Source organism: Sorghum bicolor, chromosome 2 (genome assembly GCF_000003195.3).
Source record: "Sorghum bicolor cultivar BTx623 chromosome 2, Sorghum_bicolor_NCBIv3, whole genome shotgun sequence".
Lineage (NCBI taxonomy): Eukaryota > Viridiplantae > Streptophyta > Magnoliopsida > Poales > Poaceae > Sorghum > Sorghum bicolor.
In genome coordinates, this window is record NC_012871.2 from 65479563 (window position 1) to 65499831 (window position 20269).

Here is a 20269-nt window from a genome sequence, read left to right on the forward strand (position 1 = left end):
CTAATTATTTTGCCTATATGAATCACCAAACTTTTCCCAAATATGATCAATCAAATCAGTCTGAAGTTGCTTGTACGACTCACGATTATGTAAGGCATTATTTCTGTTAAGTACTTCTTCCATCTCTGGATTTTGTCCATGAGAGATTGTAGCACCAGTGACCGTATATGTGCTGCCCTCCTCATTCAAATCAAGTAGAACCTCCTCTACATCCTTCTCGTCTTCAATGATCATGTTGTGGAGAATGATACAAGCAAGCATGACATTCTCAAGGTCACCTTGCTCATACAAACGTGCTGGCCGACGCAAAATACAAAATCGAGACTGCAAAATGCCAAAAGCACATTCTACATCCTTCCTTGCCCCTTCTTGCTTCTGTGCAAACAATCTATGCTTGTCTGATTGTGGTTCACGTATAGACTTTACAAAAACAGGCCACTCTGGATATATGCCATCAGCTAGGTAATAGGCCATATCATATTCTCTTCCATTGATAACGTACTGCACCTTAGGAGACTCTCCTCTCAGTTGCTCGACAAACAAATGTGACTGGTTAAGCACGTTAATATCATTGTTGGATCCAGCGACACCAAAGAAGGCGTGCCATATCCAACGATCATGCGAAGCAACTGCCTCTAGAATGATAGTAGGAACACCATGATCGCCGCGGGTATACATACCCTTCCATGCATAAGGGCATTTTTCCCAATGCCAATGCATACAATCTATGCTCCCTAGTATTCCTGGGAACCCACGACGCTCACCGATCTGCATTCCTAACTTGAATATCAGTTAACCCTACAATAGAGGTAAACAGTAATGACACTGGGATCAAGTATTTTTTTTTCTCAGATAACAAATAGGTCAACTATTTAGCAAACAAGATGTATAACAAATCAAGTATTTTTTCTCAGATAAACCTCTGTAAACTATGTAGCAAACAAGATGTATAACAAATCAAGTGCTTTTTTTCTCAGATAACAGATAGGTAAACTATTTAGCAAACAAGATATGTAACAAATCAAGCGCTTTTTTTCTCAGATAACAAATAGGTAAACTATTTTAGGCACTGTACATACATGGCAACAGACTGGTTTATGGTGAATAAAATTGAACTCTGATTATTAAGTAAACATACCCTTCACTTAAGCCCAACGGAGATGAACTTGTCCACCACGCAGGGAAACCGGTGTCTTGGAGACTTGTGAACACTGGAGAAGCTGCTGCTGTCCGCGCGGCTGGTTCACTGGCGGCCGAACCATCTCCATCAGTACGAGCGGCGGCAGCAGCATTGACTGGAGCAAGTCTTGCAGCGCCCTTGCCTTGTCCTACCCTGCCCTGCCCTGCCCTGCCTTGCCTGGAGCTTGAGGATGGTGGCCGAAGAGGATTCATTTTGGAAGCGATTGAGACAGATTTGGATGGATTAGGGTTCAGATGATTGGTATTTGGGGGGGGGGGCTAGGAGAGCGCGCGGGGGAAGAAGGGCGAGCGCACGGGGGGAAACCAGGGCGAGCTTGCGCGGGAACCTTTGCTGGCGGCGAGCGGAGGAGAGCTCGTGGAGGGAGGGCGATTCACGGGGTGGCCAGGGCGAGCGAGCGCAAAGAAATCGCTGCCGGCAGCGGGAGTCCGAGCGCGCGGAGGGATGGCGAGTGCGCGGGAAGCGGAGTCGAGCGCGCGGGAAGCGTAGGGCAAGCGCGCGGAGTGAAGGCGGGCGCGCGGCCGCGCGCGTGGGAGGGGGGAACGGCGCGGCGGAGCCGGCGCAGGTGATCCTCCGTCTTCAATGCTAGAAACCATTAGTTTCTCCCCAACGGCGATTTTGTGGTGTCTAGCTCCTTCGATTCTCGCGTAGACGTGGTTTCGTCCCAGAGAAATCGTTTCTCCCTTGCACCCTCTCTCTCTTCTTTAATTCATGTGCCACGTCAGCAAAAATGTGAGCTGTCCAAGTAATAAATATACATAGAAACTACTATAAATACACCATTGGGACTGCCCTTAGGGCACTCCCAATGCTAGAAACTACATGTAGTTTTTATACCTATTAATTTTTATAGACACTATACAGAAACTATGGTCCCAATGGATAGTTTCTATAGAATATCTTTTATCCAATCATATTTATTCTCTCTCCATTATTAGCCAATTATATCACTTCATGTCTTGGATTTTGTGTAGACGTGGTTTTTAAGTTAGACCCAGTTTCTATAATTTTTGCTCTCTCTCTCTTCAATAACTCTCTTGCCACATTAGCAAAATACTTAGGTGGCACTGCAATTAATATCTATAGAAACTATGATGGTTTCTGCATTAGGAGTGCTCTTATACAATCAGCCCATGAGATCCAATGCGATACATTCAATTATTATCCCACTCATTCTATTGTGGTTAAATGGACCCTAATTGCCGGCATGTCATTCTCATTCTTCATTATTGTCCTTATCCTCTCTCGCTTTCTTGCACGGCTGAACTAGCTCTTTTGCTGGCTTCCCGCATAGGATAGAACACGAGCTGCAAAATGGCGCATGCTGCCAGTCTCTTACAATAATTGAAGTTCTCAAAAATATATTATCTCAATTTGCGAATAGGTAAGAAGAATGCAAAAAAGAGAAATTCTTCAGTCCCTACATAAAGGCTAAAAGTGTCAAAGCAGCCCAATAAGAAAAATAAGAAGGTAGATACTCTTGGGCGTTCAGGCATATGCCACTTTGCTGGGATTGACCAAAGCATTTGGGCCGATTCCAGCAGCACAGACGGGAAGGCCGGTTATTGATGTGCTAGTGGCGGGTATAGCGATCAGCTTTTCATTTGGGCCTGGAGAAAAACTGAATAAGTGAAGCGAAGATATGTTGCTAAAAAAAATGAAACGAAGATATCGTTCATTTCTGTCACCGTTTGCTCGTCCATAGTACAATTTTCGAGCTAAAAATTTTCTGAGGTAAAACAGAGCAGCGAAGTCTGGTTCGGTAACTAGGAAATTGTACTTCTGACCTGCTTCACCTATATGAATTGTTTTCTAATGTTAGCTTGTGATAGTGACTCTCCGTGATCTGAATTAGCACTAAAAAATATACAAGGAAGAAGGAACAGGTAAAAAAAAGTCTTTGGCAAAAAAAGGAGTGCATAATCTTTTAGAGTATTGCTACATGTTCAACCATAAAAATGCATGACAACACTCACGTGCTTTGTTGGCCGTCCCAAGACTATACGTGTATTTTCTTCTATATCAGTGCTAGTTCATTACAGAAAAACACTCACGTGCCGAGAAGTATACGTAGACACCAGTACAAATGAAAAGTGCAAGTCAAACAAATCAAATTGACAAGGAAGCACACCGCAGTTGCAGATGGGTGTTTTTTCTGAGCATCTTTGTCCAGCAGTCCAGGAAGGCACCGGCACTTTTCTTTAGTCAAATCCACGCCCAGATCTCAGTACATAGCTTGTAGAACCTTTTGATCCAGATCAGTGAAAAATAACGGAAAAACAGGGGTAGGTGTTGTCAATGATTAAAGGCAGAACATAAAGAAAAAGGCGCTCAAGTTTCGGCCTACGGATGCAGCCATGGAGGTACCAAAGTAAACAACAAGCATCTTCGCCCTGCTCAAAAAGGCGCTCAAGTTTCGGCCGTGACTATAACATGTAAAGTAGACTAGTAATCTGAACAAGTAGTCATACAGCAATCATGAGGTAAGGTCGTAAGGACGAAAGATCTACTCGTACAGGATACCTGATGAAAACAACATTGCCGACAGTTTGCCCTACCGAGTAACTACAGGTAAGGTGATCTCGCAGATCACTGATGAATAGTATAAATGTTATTAGTTGCAGCAGAAGACTGAAAACAACATAGAAGAAAATCTACATTATATAGTGATTTGGTGATTCAATTTGTAAGGCAGTTACAATTGACCATGTGAGGTGTGCGCCTAATCCAATCAGGGCACATTCTGAAGGCACATATCTATACCATCCAGTCTTATTACAGTGGAGCATCATATACTATATCCCAAATTATCCACAATTCGGCACCAATTGAAGGGCAGAGAAGTTCATCCTGCTAAGCTGCGTTTCGCAGTCACCTTTCTCGTTTCCTCTTCATAGGGAGCAAGGTCTTCGGTTTTTCTGATGGCTTGTTAACTGATCCTTCGTCTTCAATAAGGTGGAACCCGGGGTGCGATGACAATTTCTCCACTTCAACTTTTGCTACGTCCTTCCTTACTCCTATGTCAGTAATGTATCTGCCAGCACAGTACATCCCAGCTGTGACAGTGGCCATTCCAAGCGGACCAGCCGCCAGAAGCTTAAACGGAGTGGAAAGAAGAGCAGCCAAAGGCACACCAATGGCAGAAGAAGCTTGCCCACTAGTCCCAATGCCAGGTTCCTCAACTGGCAGAAGCCCAGTCTTGCAGTAGAGTGCAAAGTCTTCACAGTTCTTCTCAAACATGTCGTAATTTCCAAAACCATTCTGAAGCAAGTACATCGCTCGATGGACCACAACCTCTGGTGGGTCTGATTCGGCAATGGTGCAGGTCCCCCCACGAAGCTTTGCAAGGAAAACCGCAGATGGCACTCCATACTCGAAGCAATAGAGAGAGCCATTGCGAAGGAAACAGTCCAAGCAAGTGAGGACAACACCACTATTGGGCAGCTGGAATCCACAATCAGGGAATGTTTGGCACTCTGATGGAATCTCTGAGATCAGGCTGGAGGCGGAGTCTGATGAATCTGAACTTTCAGTTTCTTTCTTTCGTGTAAAATGGACCACTTTGCTTCCTCCAACATAAATACCTGAACATAAACAAGAAAATTGCTTGAGAAGCAATGGAAAGAAATATCAAAACAGTAGTTAATGATATATGATTGCTTTACATATTGCCCTGTTGTGAACAACATGCTAATAGGCACCGATTGTGGAGACACACTGTCCCTATAGCACAATTGTGACACTGTATAGGGGTCGTCTATCTAAGCTTCCTAAATGAAGATAAAAAAACCTCTATTATCTGAAAGTAAAGAGATGAAAAGTAAAAAAAAAAAACTGTGGTACATAAAGTTCATTACCTCAACTAGTAGAAGTGACTGAATAGTTCAAGAACTTAATTAACATAGGATACTTTGGTGATCAGAGTTTACAGCAAGTAGACCTAAACTAGTCACTTATCAAGCACAGTAAAGCATGGGTCAACCTGCAGTGTTTCTTTCCTGCAAGCAACCTCGAGTTAACAATAAGGCTGCTCCACACTAGAAAAACAGCAGAGCACAGAAACAGACATACACGTTGGTTAGCAGTAGGTGAGCAGCAACAAGTGCCATTTGTTCTACATGGTAAGCAGAGGACAGTAGGGCACAGCATGTGGCCTCCTAGCCATCTGGAAGGGTTTATTACAGAGTACGGTATCTTCAGTTGAAGCCTCAACTCCATGCCTAACAAGGCGGGGTGAGATGGGCGAGATGGAGTAGAAAGTAGGAACATGGCATCGTTTGTGTGACGGTTGCAGACTTGTTACAGTCGTCCGCTGCCACCAAACTGATGCCATCAAAATCTCCCGAGTAAATAGGGGAGTGCATCAGAATTGGCATGGCTTTTGCAGGGAAATTCTGCAAATAGGAGGACGACGATCGACGAAACAGAAGGAAAACCTCACTCACAGATTAGCCAATTGAGACGGCGAAGCGCAGATGCATTCACATTTGACGCACACAGAAATCAAAATCACCACGATTACCGAGCCGGCTCGGCCCAGAATTCCGGTGAACAGCTAACTTGCACACTACGAGAATCCGTGATCCGCGCCATCGGCGGCGGCAATTCGCTGCTAGAACTCGTGAGGCACCATCGGTAGGGGATCGATGAGCGTACCGTGGTGGGAGTAGGCGTAAACGGCCCGCCAGGTGTAGATGTGGTCGCCGGGCCTGATCTCCGACCGCTCCACCCGGTTCGACAGCAGCCCCATCCCAACCCCCCGCCGCCGCCGAGCGTGTCGGTGCGGCCGCACTCGCACCCCCGCCGCCTCTACAGCTCTACTGCAATTACCCCGTCCATTGAAGCCAGCACGGGGTAGCAGGCGGATGGAGAAGTCATGGAGAGTGGTTGCGGGCGAGCGGACTGCCGGCCTATATAGAAGGGTAGCCGAGGCAAAGGGAGGCCGAGCCGCGGAGGGGTAGTGGAGCTGTAGGGGCGAGAGGGGGCGTCGGCGTGGTGCTTGGGGAGACGGCCAGGGAAAAGAAAAGAATGTCGCTGTCACGTACCACTCGCCACCGCCGATCCCCCTTCCCTCGGTCGCTGGGCTTCTGCTGGAGCCTCCGTCCGGCTCGAGGCGGAAACAAGCGAGAAAAAAACGGGTTGGGGCGCGGGGGCATTTCCCCGTACCAGGGTTCACATGCGGTGATTCGGCGAAGTTGGTGAGGGAGGAGGACCCGGAGGAGTAGGGCAGAGGAGGCGGACCGGGGGAATCGCGAATCGGGATCGGCACGTCGCAGCGGGACAGCGGCGACAACGCCTCGGATCGTGTGTCGCCGTGGACTCTGTTCCTTTTTCTACCGTGCCCCCGCGTTGCGCTTCCTGCACATCACGTTGCTGCGTTTTTTTTTACTGCAGCACAACTGCACGAGCGCAACTGCACTAGTATAGGTGAACTGGGGCCGGTGACGGGGAGCATCCGAGAGCATGTGTGGAGAGCGGCGACGACGGTGAGACCGGCGAGCCCTGGTGCAAAGGTGCAGGTAGGACGCGCGGGGGGTGGCTAGAGCCTACTGTACTCCGTAGAGGGTATGACCGTACAGCACAGGACCGGCCACCAACTGCGGTCGCGCACCTAACCGGGCCGTCCCCTGCGTGGCACGAACTCCCGTCGTGCCGGTCACCTGATGTTGATGGTGGCGCCACTCGCTTTTTTAGACTAGCCTTCATTTTGCTCCGTGCTTCGTTATTATGCTCCTTCGATCCTAAATTAAATTATAAATTATTCTAAAATTTTTGGAGAGTTAAAACATCTCAAGTTTAACCAAATTTATATAATAACATAATAATATTTAGAATACCAAGTAACTATCATTAGATTATTCATTACTTATATGTTTATAGTAATATCTTTTGATGTTATAGATTTTTCTAATTTTTCTATAATGTTGGTCAAACTTGAGATATTTTAACTCTTTAAAATTTTTAGAATGAGTTATAAATTAGGACGGAGGGAGTACTATTCTAAACCTTCATTGGATGATGATTGTCACCGATAGGTGGTGATAGTAACATTTTCAAAGGAGAAGGTGTGTCGCAGCCAATGACGAGAGCATAACGGGTCGATGCCATCTTTCTAACCTGACTAGTAGACATATTTGTAGCGGCAATTTGAGACGATGGTCAGGAACCTATTCGTTGTCACCAAGACACATCTCAGTCATGTACAGCATTGGCTCGTCTCTCGTAATTTCGAAAAGTTGGAAGACATAATTTTGAAGATCACTTTCGTTCTGGGCGGAACCGGACCGACATTCCCATGGCCCAAGCATTTGCCAATTGCCATCGATCAATCGATGGGCCTCAGCACAGGCGACTGCGCCATGGAGAGAGACGACCCATCTAGTAAAGCCCAGCACGCAAAACCTCCACTCCACCACTCACCTGCCAGTTTTTCGCAGCTCCCTCGCTCACGCGCGGCATCACGCCGGCCGGCTGGCCACTCCTGTTCACACCGCCGCTGCCTTTCCTTCCACGGCGATCCCTCTCTCTCTCCGCGGACGCCAGCCAAAACTGGCAACGCCATTCCAATAAAAGGATGCGCCCCTGCGCTAGCCGACGCCTTCCACCCGCATTCCCCGTTCAGCTAAACCCTAGCCGTCTCCGGCGCGCAGATCCACCATCAGAGACGACGCTCGCCGGTCCTGAGGAGAGATGGCCGACCCGAACTCCCAGCGGCTCGCCGCCGCTACGAAGGATGTTCCGGCGACCCAGCATCAAGCCGCGGTGACCGCGCCGCAGCCGCACGGAGGCGCTCTCGGGTTTTTTGCGGTGGCGGCGCCGAAGCAGGGCGCAGCCATGGTTGCGCTGTCGTCCCCGCAGGGCGGTCCCGGGTTCGCGGTGGTGCCTCAGGGGGTCGAGAACGTGGCGGCTCCCGCGTCCCCGCAAGGCCCTCCGGGGTTTTGGGTGGCGCCTGAGCAGCCCGGGCCCGCGCCACAGCAAGGTGCTCCGGTGATGGCGCCGCCGCAGAGCGCAACCATGATGGCTCCGCAACAGCAGCATTTCGCGCCTGCGGTGGTGCCTACCTCCCAGCAACTTATGCAGATGCTCCTTCAAGCTGCGCCCATGGGCATGTTGTTGGCCTCGATGCCCCAGCAAGCCCAAGCCCAGCCCATGGCTGCTCACCAACCCGCTCAAGGTATGGCGCCATCGCAATCCCTGCCCACGTGCCATCCGCCCATGATGGAGATGCAGCAAGCTCAAGCCGGACACATGACGACACCACCACCACTGCCACTCGACCCTCTGCCATTGATGCAGCAGCAGCAGCACCAGCACCAGCGACAACCTTCACAAGCTGATACAGTGATAATGGCGCAACCGCCTCTTCCTCTCGGCCCTCCACCTGCGATGCTTCAGCAACAGCCTCGGCAAGGGGCCACGATGATGATGCCACAGCCACCTCTGCCATTCAACCCTCCATCAGTGACACTGCAGCAAAATTCACAGGGCAACCAGGTGATGATGGCACAGCCACAATTTGCTGCTCTACCATGCAAGCGCCAGCGTCTTGACCAATATGGTTTGTGATCAACTTCTAGTTATACCTTATTACTGTTTTACTTAAGTGGTAATTGGTAACAGTATCATGGGTGTGACTAATAAATGTTCTACCATAGATGTATTCAAGTTGGTGTAGACTAGATTTACTTTTGTTGTATAAATCTATAAGTCATATCATAAACATATGTAGTTAACTTCAAGCCTGTGTTTCATGCTAACTCTTTTTTTGGTAACTTTTTTTTTGGATAACTTTTCATGCTAAATCTTTGAAGTAATCATGGGAATAGTAGTTCCCAGTATGAAATTTCCATGCTACTCTGTGTTGTAGCTTCTTAAGCATTGAGATTAGGGAGCCTATCTTTCTGATTTTTTGAAAAAAAAACAATTAGGAGATACATGTCAGTGTAGCACATCTGCATTTTTAGGCCAAATTTCAGATTTTAGGTTCCAATTTTGTTGTAAAGAACTTTTGAATGCTTTTTTGATGATCACCGTGATTATAAATCCTGAGTTTAGAATTAGTCAATAGAGTTTCTGTGTGTTTAGACTGTTTGGCTTAGGGTTTGCACTCGTGTCGTTTAATGCACTTCATGCAAATATTAACAGCCACTACCGAGTAAAGCCAAAAATGTTGATGTGCATCTACTAGGTTCAGCTTAGGATTTGCACTCACCCACTTTGTTGGGTGCCCTTACTTCTGCAGCTATTAAACATGCAATTAAGCTTCTATTTTTTCCTCTTAGTGCTGATGGGATTGCCAATTCTTGGGACTTTTTAAACCCCTACACTTCAGCGTTAAGTTTGGAAGATTGATTCATGGTTCTGCTCCAAGTTCAGATGTTGTTTTCTCGACGGATGTTGTGATAGCTATGTATCAACGTTCACCGATCATCATGTACACCACCATACCTGTATCCAATACGGCACGGTACAGATAGGCATACTGCGAAGCATCAGAACATTGCAATGTAAAATGAAGAATTTAATTGCCGATATGGTTTCGGATACTCGACGATACCTCAGTCCGATAGTTCTCTTCCTGTCCATGCATAGTCACGTAGAGATGGAGAAATGGAGAGAGTCTGGAGGCAGCTGGTCTGCTAGGTCTGGGAAGAGCACAAAGTCTGAGCATTCTTGAAGAGACGAGAAGAGCATGGGCAACCCATTTTGCTAGTCATTGCTGTGAAATGTTGACCTGTGGTGCCAAAGCTGCGTTTGGCGAAAAAGAGAACTGCAACAGGAAGAAAGCAGAGCAGCGGCAGTGGCTGGCTGGCTTATGTGCAAGACGAGAGAAAATTTTACGGTTAAGTTTGAGGTCCTTATATGGGCTGAGTGGGCCAGCTGCCCAGAAAATAGAAGTCCATCTCATACTTTCCTTGTTCTATCTTTTCTTTCCTTTTTCCCGTTCATCTTAAGATAGATAATGCATTCAGCATGAGCATTTCATTATTTTTTATGATGCTCTAATTAACTTCTTTCTTGGTAACCATAAAGTTCAATTATTTTCATAATTTTTAAAGTTTAGTTATTTATAAATATATATATTTCCCGTAGTAGTGTATTCGTTTTTTTAGAATTGCATATTGCCATACTGTACCTGTATCGTTGTATTGTGTATCAGTGACAATTAGGTGATAGCTTCACGTGTTTGTTTCTGTTCCTAGATTTCTTTTATTTGGGCTTGCTTCTTAAATGGAAGTAAAACACAATTTGAGGTTGAGGAAATCATACTTCATGTACCCCTGAATGACTTCTATAAATCTATGCCTTGTGATGTGTACATGAAACTAATTTAGTGTTCTTTACATTTTGCAGACAACACTCATGAACAGCATATGACTGGCCATCAGCAGGAAACAGCAATAATGAATGCTGCAATGGGACAATCTTGTGGTCCTAACTTACACGATGGGGTACATAATGATTATTTTGTTTCTTAATCCAGAGTGACAACTGTTACTAAATGTTAAAGTGCTGTTTTTTTACTTCTACTTGGTGAATGATTACAGTTTCCATATTTTGGTGCACCTGAGCCCTCCCTTCCTCGAGATGCAACAAGCACCATTTATGTTGAAGGTCTCCCTACCAACTGTACTAGACGGGAAGTAGCGCGTATCCTTTTGTGGATGATGATTGCTCTTTCTGATCTTCTTATGAGTCTGTTTGCCATTCTTTTTTCCACCAATCAACTATAATTTACATCAGGTGTTGTCAATCCATATGTTTTTTTTTTGTGTTCCATCCTTCAACGTTGAGGTCTTTGGGCCCATTAACTTTTGCTTAGATATATTTCGCCAATATATGGGGTTCCTTGGAATGAGACTGGTCAATAAAGGATCTAATAGACATTTGTGCTTTGTTGATTTTGCAACCCCTGCACAAGCTTTTCTCGCCATGAGAACTCTTCAAGGTGAATATTGTTCTTATACAGTTTTCTATCTTTAGCTGCATTTGTGATGTTACTGAGCCATTTTGTCCTTGGAGAAAACTATCTTAGTACATTATGTTCTGTTTAAACTAAAACATGTGGTGCGGGATGGTATTTTCCAACTCTGTAGTGATTATGAATGGCGCTAAGCAATATTTCTACTTTAAGACTAAGCAATGGTTCAAACTTCTCGAGTCTTGACTTTTGTTAGGCTATCTCATTTGCTGAAGATATAAGACAGCAGTTGTTATAACTGATAATTCTGATGTACGCTTTGAGCACAAAAGGAAAAAAGTGGTAAAGTATAGAAATGATTCTATGGCAGCTTGATCAATCAGTTAGATTCTAATAATCTAAGAAAAGACAACCCTTCTCTGTCACGACATTTGTGTACTGTGGCTGGCAACAGCTTCTTACACTTGATTTGTCAACACGTGTTCATTTTGTCCACTTCAATACCAATATCTGTCTAATTCATTAATCAGTTTAGATCTCTACGATAGCATAATCCACTGACTTTTTGTACCCTTTAATACTTTATTTTTTGTGTAAACTTGTCACATCTTATATTTTCAAATATGCCTGTTTTGTAGCATGGGGTCATTGCTTGATTGACTGCATCTTTGGACAAATTACTTTATTTTGCAGGCTATAGATTTGATGAACAGGACCCTCACTCACGCATTTTGAAACTGCAGTTCTCTCACTCTCCTCGTATGGGCTCACATGGTGGGTCCTAGGCACTGAATTGCGTGGATCTAGTTTCCTTCTACACCGCCTTGAATTCCTGATATCTTGACTTGGCAACCTTGGTCTTGAGTTTGTGAGGCTTTAGCTAGTCTGTGACGAACAATTGTTGCAACTAATGGTACTTAACTATTGGAGGTTGCCTTGCTGTATGATATGTTTTTGTTATATAATGGTGCAATGTGACAAGCATGTTATTGTGGATTTCATTCTCTACTTGGTGCTGATGGTCTTGGGTCATCCACTTCATTGATTGATGTCGTCAGCTGGTAAATGGGACTCTGATTATCTATTGAGGGACGTGAGCCACAATTTGCAGGTGTCTTGGTGGTTCCAGCCTGTTTTTGAACACATTGGTTTGCATGGTTGCCATGCTCATTTTGATGTAAATGAATTCATGAGAATTTGGATTACAGCATAGTTTACATGGATCCTGTACCTGATGATGCTTTGTGCTTAGGAACATGTTAATCCACCGGTGCTAGTTGGTTTTTGTGGTTGGATGTCGAAGTATTTTTGTTGCTGATTGAGTCTTGGTTCATTGTCCAAATCAGAGTTAGCTGAGTATTATTTCATCAGGGTTGGTTATTTGGATGGGTATATAAATAAGTTGTGGCGATGCTAGGATTTTGTTTTCGATTCAGTTGTCACAAACACGTTTTCTATTCAAACTTGGTTATTTACCAAAAAAAAATATTGTTTGTCAATAAGCAACCAAAATTTATATTCTCTCCGTTTTAAATTGTAAGCAACCAGAAAACAAGTTTAGAAATGGATTTGTAAACAAGAGGTAAAAATTGTACAAAAAATACATATTTCTTTCACCATCGTAAGCATCTGTAGCGGAGCAGAAATCACAATGTTGTATATATCTGTACTAGCAGTATTCATGACAAATCTGTTGTAAAAAAATTGAGGTATAAAGGTGATACATAAGAAGCAAGTTTGGTGGAAAGAAATACAACATACGATAAGTTGGAGGTAAAAAGAACAATAAAAAAATTCATAGGTGGAGATAAAAAAAAAGTTGTATGTTTGTAGTGGTAGGATCCCATAGAACAAACCTCTTAGGACTGTTTCGTTTGAGGCGGTAAAGTTTACCGTCCGTTACATTAAATGTTTGGAACATATGCATAAAATACTAAATGTAGACTATTTACGAAACTAAAAACATGGCTAGAGAGTAATTTACGAGACGAATCTTTTGAGACTAATTAGTTCATGATTAGACACTAATTACTAAATAAAACAAAAATGCTACAGTAACGGTTAAACTTTAATAACTCTAACCAAACACCCCTTAAAGTAATAACTAGAGCCATTTCTTGGATGAACATTTGGCACGAGACAAATCTTTTAAGCCTAGTTACTCCATGATTGGACAATATTTGTCAAATAAAAACAAAAGTGCTACGGTGTCAAAATTAAAAAAAAAATAGATCTAAACAAGGCCTGAGTCCAAAAACTGCTCTGGCTCCTCTGCGAGCCATAACAAACCAAAGCCAAAGCTATGCGAAAAGGACCCTTAATAGATTTTTCTTTTTATTTTTCAAACTTAAATGACATCCATCCAAGCTACAGTCTACTTTTAATTTTATCTTAACTTGTAAGTAAAACTTCTCTAGTTTTCATCAAGTTTATTTTTTCTAAAAAAATATTAACATCTGAATTAATTCTTCATGACACATATCAGTTGGCTAGGGAATTTCATCTCAATCGCCATTTTATTCCTACTCTTACAAATAGGCTAGCCCAAGCAAGGCCTGCTAACCACCTAATTACCTACGACTGCAACACTATCCATTAGCGGGGAAAAAAATAATAACTACAGGAACAGGAGCATCAAAACAAAGAGCATTCATCATTCAAAGCGTTGCACAGTTTCAAACTTGTCAGGAATGTTACGGAGTACATCAGTGACACAACGATCTGGTTCTCACTTGCTGCTACAGTACTCCAGTGCATCCAGATACATGATGGTCGCCTAAACCAAAACTGCGTACAAAAGGCGATGGTCCTAGCGCTAGAGGGAGCCTTGCGCGCTCTTGCTGCATAGTTGCTTGCTCTGCATTAGATCTTGTTGATCTTGGCTGCCACGACGAGCGGGTTGTTCCTGGCGATCTTCTCCCGGGCCGCCGTCTTGAAGTCGAAGCTGCACGCGTGCTTCTCCGCGTACCTGTTGACTTCAAGAACACCAACAGGTGCGCGTGCTTCGACTCGTGTCATGGATTCTGGAACCGACTTCCGGCTTCCGGCGCGGGGCTGTCGCTCTGGCGCCGCCGCCGCTAGTGGAGTTTGCCCGGCGCCGTGTGCCGCGGGAGAGCTGGGCGGAAACCGGGTGCGGTTCATGGCCACTGCCTGCCTCTGGGGCTGCTGGATTCACCAGTGGCCGTGTACGCCCTGCAGTCTTTGCAGCAGGGAAGTGCTTCGGGGGTCGGGGTTCCAATTTCAGGACGAATAATGTGCCACTTGTTTGAGCTCATTTTGATTGATTGCTCTAGAAATGTGTGGATCTGGAGTTATCTTGTTGTTTGACGTGAAGCTGGCATGGATGTACGTACATGTTCTGAAATTGGAGCTTATATTTCAGTACCACTGGATGGAGTTTTGTTGAATTTGGGCAGTTTAATCTGAAACTAAAATAAATAAACTAAAGCTTATCGCCCTGGATTTTAAACTAAGCTCAACTTTAGTACATACATACTGCATTATGCTTGCCCTAACTTGTATACGTACGTCGTACGTACTTCTATTACAAGGTTACTAAAGTGGGGGAAACATAAATGGAGAACCCCAAACACGAGGCAAGGCAGAACAACAAAGAGGCCCATGTGGAACCTGTGAGCGGGCCGCTGGAATCAAACCAGCCCACGGACGCCTCCGCTCGGGGCCGTGCGTTGCGACGCGAGAGGGCGCGGCGCGGCTCCGGAGCGATAGGGGCAACGTCGTTTAGCACCACCTCGAAAGCACAGCGACGCGAACACCAGCTTATAGGCGCGAGCGCACCAGCTACGTCGTCTCTTCGGAGACATCCGATAAAATTGGAACGATACAGAGAAGATTAGCATGGCCCCTGCGCAAGAGTGACACGCACAAATCGAGAAATGGTCCAAATTTTTTTGAGATTTTGCGCGCCGGTCCCTGCCATGTTACAGATAGGTCCTCCTGATCCAAGGATATGTTACAAACATGTCCTTATGGCTCGCGCGCCAGTCCCTGCCATCTTACAGATACGTCCATACATCCTCCTGGTATGTTACAAATAGGTCCTTACCGCTTAAGCGCCGGTGCCTGCCTACAGACAGGTCCTCCTAGTCCTTGGATATGTTACAAACAGGTCCTTCAGACTTGCAGGCTTTTATAATACACTTCTTCCAGTTCCAGGCTTACGAATTTTAGTTTGTAGTGTACTGCCTCAACTTTTTAAAGATCATTATTAGAGTTTGGTCCTGCTGCTCCTGGGTTTATATAAATATACCGTCTTCATGCTTTTTACGAACAGGTTCTACATAAAACAGTGTGCAATGCGACGCAGTATCATATATCGAATTAGGCCTGAACTTTAAGTTGTGTGTTTTTTTATTAAAGCAATAAATATATAGTTGTGTGCTTGTGTCTATGTTTTTTTTATTTTTTTGTATACGCGCCGGCCCCCTTGGTGATTTCATGCTCTGAGGTTTGTGTTTCAATCGTCTTTTCATTGGTTAAACTTAAACCGGATTCAATCAAAACGTGCATGAGCAGGATCCTCGTACGGTGAGTTGCATTGTGCGCGTAAATATTAGTTGTCCACACATACATTTTCATTTGTCCACGTTCTCTTAAATTGTCGCTCACAATAAAATTATGTTGCCGCACCTGCACCTTAGAATAAGTCTACTAAGAGCACTTCAAATGCAGAAACTATCATAATTTTTATAGACATTAATTGCAGTGCCACCTAAACATTTTACCGATGTGGCAAGGTAGTTATTAAAGAAAGAAAGCAAAAATCATAGAAACTGGGTCTAAGTTAGAAATCATGTCTACACGAGATCCAATGCATGAAGTGATATGATTGGTTGAGAATGGAGAGAGAATGAATATGATTTGATAACAAATTATTGTATAGAATTATCTATTGGGACCATAATTTCTATACATAGTGTCTATAGAAATTAATAGATATAGAAACTATATGTAGACTATATGTAGTTTCTAGCATTGGGACTGCCCTAATAAATCCAAGTGTTTAGCTATATTAGCTAAACTATATGATATTAGTCTCTTATTTGATATATGAGCAACTTTTTTATTGTTTTATTCATGTGTCATCTTCTCTTTCACATCCTTCTCATCACTTAAAGTATGGGCTTACCACTGTATATGTTTCCATGTCTAGCTTGTTGCTTGAATTGCATGAGGGCCAAATTCTTCTCTTTTATCTGTTCTCTCCTTCACATCGGCTTTTTCTTAGCTATAAGTCAATTATTATAATTGTTCTTAGCCATGGTCCACTTTGTGGCTAATTAATTACCCCTTTGCTATTATTTTGTACTATGTGCTCACTGTTCCCTCAAATTCTATGTGCACAATGTAGCTTATGAATCCGTCCACGACTTGTGTTTTGTGATTATCACACCAAATTATTTCCACTGAATTCTTTATGAAATATATTTCAACAGTCACCCTATTCCCTTGAACTTATTATCACTAATTTTCAAGAAAGAAATCATATTTTTCAAATTCAGCGAGCTAACAGAAATGAAGGTGACAAAAACATGACCTATGGTAGAGAAGTCTTTCCTTAATATATAATTATAAAAAATTCAGTCCACCATATCTTTATATGTCCGCCGGTCTAAAGATTAATTAAACGATGCTCCTCTCGAATCTAGTTTCCTACTCTTTTTAGCTTATTTTTTTTGTTTATGGCACGAGGACCCCTGGTCCAATGGGTTAGAGAAAAAAGAAAGTTATGGACTGAATCTAACTCAGAAGCCTAACACGAGTTTAAACCATTTTTAGACCGAAACAAGTAAATAGTTGGGCTCGACCAAAATCTAAAATAGCCAAAAAATTTATCTTTTTATTATTAGAGAAGAAGAAGTTGATTTTTATTTTGCCTCCAATTGAAATCTAACTAACTAAATAGTAATTCCTATCCTTTTCTATTTAATTATGAAGAGTTCTATTTAGAAGACTTAGGATGTGAGGAATCTATTTATATTAGGACTCCTACTCTATATTGGTTTAGACGCAAATTATTCTAACTTGTATGAGCACAAATTATATATATAAGTTCAGATAAAAGAAACTCTCCATCGTTCAGTAGTTAGACGAAGACAGATAAAAAAAATAGATGGACGAAAAAAAGAGTGTGAAAATTTGCCTCTTTATTATTAGGTATAGATATATATAATTAGGTAATAGAGATATAGATATAGATTTGATAGCTTTTTTTTCTCCCGTTGTAACACACAATTATTTTTGCTAATTTGACTTAATACTATTCCAGCTGTTTTTCCACCAAACTGCAACTACATTAACCATTTGAGAGCACACACATCATTTTATGATATACAAAAGTCATGGCTGAAAGTATTATTCGTTGATTTGTTCTAAGATAAAAATATTGTTGAATGACCGGTAGATTTAGCAGAAGACTCAAACGAACATGACGATAGCAAGACTCTACTGCAACAGTACATGACTTTGGCACTCTACTGGCCAGCGGTGGTCGTCGATGCAAGCAATGCTCTGCGAGGACAGCAATTCAGGGAGGCGAAGCGAGAAGGCTTGCACGCACAAGGCATCGTCGTCGTACTCACCCGTACACACGCTTGGCGCCGATACATAAAGCCATTGCTGCGCACACGTCCTTGTTGCCGTCGATCAGAAAAATCAGGATCCAGAACTGACCAGAGCGTGCATTCATCTCATCTCCGATCCAAGCACGGACGCACGCACCGAGACGACGACGGCGACTACCCGTCGGAATCGTAAGCAGACGAGCTTAACTCCTCTGTCCTCGCCACAGCTGCAGCAAACGATCGATCGAAGCTCATTTACGTACAAATCTTTCATCTCGAGTGGTACTGTCTGTGTAGGCTGGTGAGCTTTAGACGTCGCAAAGTCGCATTGATTTCATAACTTTTGCCTGCCTGGAGACGCTGTGCCTTTACGTGATGAGATCTTTGCTCGCTCTGGCTCCTCATCAGCACCAACAGTGCATGATGCGGCTGTTGGTCCGAGTCCTAGGTCCTGTTTGGTTCCACCAACTAATTTTTAGCTAGTTAAAATTATTTTAGCTACTCTTGGGTGACTAATGGAACTAAACTATTTTAGCCCTTTTTAGTCAATGTGTTTGGAACTTTAGCTACTAAAGTGACTAAAGTTTAGCTAGCTAAAATTTAGTTGGTGGAACCAAACAGGCCCCTAGTCGTTAGCATTAGGGCATAGAAACTATCATAATTTCTATAAACATTAATTATGATGTCATATAAATATTTTGCTGATGTCGTAAGTTAATTATTAAAGAGAGAGGACAAAAATCATATAAACTGGGTCTAAGTTAGAAACTATGTCTACACGAGATCTAAGATATGAAATGATATGATTGGTTGAGTTTTCTATAAACATTAATTATGGTGTCATATAAATATTTTGCTGATGTCGTAAGTTAATTATTAAAGAGAGAAGGCAAAAATCATAGAAACTGGGTCTAAGTTAGAAACTATGTCTCCACGAGATCTAAGATATGAAATGATATGATTGGTTGAGAATAGAGAGAGAAGTGTGGCAGAACCTCCTGAATTAAGTGGCCCACATGCACCTATCATTGTCTCAAAGACTTCTGATCGGTGTACACGAGTTCCAAATGACTCAAGAAGTCTGTCGGGTGTCCTCGGGAAACCCGAATCATCCACGTTTTAACTCATATAGGATCAACATTTCATAGATAAGAGAAATCAGAGTAAAAGCGGAAAAGTTACATAACATAGATTGAAACTTAAGTCCAACGGTTACAAACCATAAGTATTTAGTACATAAAAGGTTCGGAACTTTATATTACATAAACCATAAGCCACACAACAAGTTTTACTTGCCCAAGGTCACACATCAGATTCATCATCATCACTCTCCTCCACAAGAGTGAAGAAACAACGACCATCAAAAGGTTGATCAAAAGGTTCACCTGCAACATGGGTTAATAAACCCTGAGTACAAAAGTACTCAACAAGACTTAACCGACTATAAAAGAGGTGAAGACTCAGGTATGCAGGCTATAGGGATTCAAGGTAAAGCTTTAGCAAGATCAAAGCATTTCTTTTGCATAGAAGCTTACTAAGATTAAAACCTACTTTCAAGTTTTAACTCGAGGTTATCATTTATGACTAACCAAATTATTATCAAACTTTCATAAGCAAACCATATCTTTCTTATACCAAAGATTCACTTATTACTACGATGATTGTGTGAGGATTGAGGCAACATATCCGAGGAAACACGGCGATTCGAATCGATTAAACCCAGCTGGGGATTCAGTACCACACGACATATGTAGAACTTAATCTTGCATATGTCAACCTTTTCTATAGATCCTCCCATACAAGAACGGGTCCAGCGTCACCCGAGAGTACAGTACACCACCATCCTACAGCCAATCTAGATGTTTTCCGGTCATCTCAGATCCGTAAGGTGGGTACACGCTACTCTCGCCATCTCTCCACTCCCAGTACGCGGTTAGCCGTTCTCAAGTATCGGAATAGCTATAGGTAAGGCTTACCACCGCATGTGGGCTGTACTCAAAGGTCTCAATCACAGCAGGCCACCAACGGAACGGTCCTTAATCGACACAGTTGGAGACACTACTTTAAGACTCCATTCTTAAAGCAAGTCCACCGACCGGTCTCAAGTTGAAACATTATTAACCATAAAAGTATTCCACAACAACCCTTCAAACTTTCTCATTGGAAAACCTATCTAATAAGCAATGCTAAGCATACTAAGTATTTACATAAAACAAGTATCAAGGTTAATATTGAAATCATCAAGGTAGATAATGCAGCAAATAGGATTCACTCAACTCCTATTCACCTAATGCATTATATTAACTCAAGTGATATAAATAACTTTATGAAAATACAAGGATAGGGTTTAATGTCCGGGGCTTGCCTTGGTCGGAAGGGAAGTCCGACAACTCAGCAAAACCAGATGGATCCACAAACTCGGAAGCAACCCACTGAGGATTAGATTCCTCCAGAGCGTAGTCTACACGTAGAGGTGCATATGCATGATCAATGAGATGTTCATGACATGATAAAGACAGGTTACAAGTTCTTGGATGATAACAACAAACATAACTACCTCGAGTA

The 20269-nt window shown here is 43.2% G+C and overlaps 4 protein-coding genes across 4 annotated transcripts; 1 reads left to right on the forward strand and 3 right to left on the reverse strand.

The window, feature by feature from the left end:
* On the reverse strand, window positions 1-774 carry LOC110432762. Its single transcript, XM_021453570.1, has one exon. It carries the CDS (start codon window positions 772-774, stop codon window positions 1-3), a length of 774 nt encoding a protein of 257 aa, XP_021309245.1.
* On the reverse strand, window positions 3792-6329 carry LOC8054882. Its single transcript, XM_002462659.2, has 2 exons — window positions 5855-6329; window positions 3792-4782 (listed from the first exon to the last, which is right to left on the reverse strand). The coding sequence occupies exons 1-2, from the start codon at window positions 5946-5948 to the stop codon at window positions 4070-4072; spliced, it is 807 nt and encodes a 268-aa protein (XP_002462704.1). The 5' UTR covers window positions 5949-6329; the 3' UTR covers window positions 3792-4069.
* LOC8059031 (protein transport protein sec31) lies at window positions 7595-12375 on the forward strand. Its single transcript, XM_002460506.2, has 5 exons — window positions 7595-8756; window positions 10553-10650; window positions 10747-10849; window positions 11022-11147; window positions 11814-12375. Exons 1-5 carry the CDS (start codon window positions 7889-7891, stop codon window positions 11903-11905), a joined length of 1287 nt encoding a protein of 428 aa, XP_002460551.2. The 5' UTR covers window positions 7595-7888; the 3' UTR covers window positions 11906-12375.
* On the reverse strand, window positions 13983-14261 carry LOC110432763 (zinc finger A20 and AN1 domain-containing stress-associated protein 9-like). The gene has a single exon (XM_021453571.1). It carries the CDS (start codon window positions 14259-14261, stop codon window positions 13983-13985), a length of 279 nt encoding a protein of 92 aa, XP_021309246.1.

Excerpts from the sequence above, each read along its gene's own strand:
- LOC110432763 (XM_021453571.1), bottom strand. The coding sequence starts at position 14,261 with ATGAACCGCACCCGGTTTCCGCCCAGCTCTCCCGCGGCACACGGCGCC.
- LOC8054882 (XM_002462659.2), bottom strand. The coding sequence starts at position 5,948 with ATGGGGCTGCTGTCGAACCGGGTGGAGCGGTCGGAGATCAGGCCCGGC. Across the intron at positions 4,783-5,854 it reads TTACGCCTACTCCCACCACG|GTATTTATGTTGGAGGAAGC; the intron begins GTACGCTCATCG and ends GTTTATGTTCAG.
- LOC8059031 (XM_002460506.2), top strand. The coding sequence starts at position 7,889 with ATGGCCGACCCGAACTCCCAGCGGCTCGCCGCCGCTACGAAGGATGTT. Across the intron at positions 8,757-10,552 it reads CCAGCGTCTTGACCAATATG|ACAACACTCATGAACAGCAT; the intron begins GTTTGTGATCAA and ends TACATTTTGCAG. Across the intron at positions 10,651-10,746 it reads GTCCTAACTTACACGATGGG|TTTCCATATTTTGGTGCACC; the intron begins GTACATAATGAT and ends GAATGATTACAG.
- LOC110432762 (XM_021453570.1), bottom strand. The coding sequence starts at position 774 with ATGCAGATCGGTGAGCGTCGTGGGTTCCCAGGAATACTAGGGAGCATA.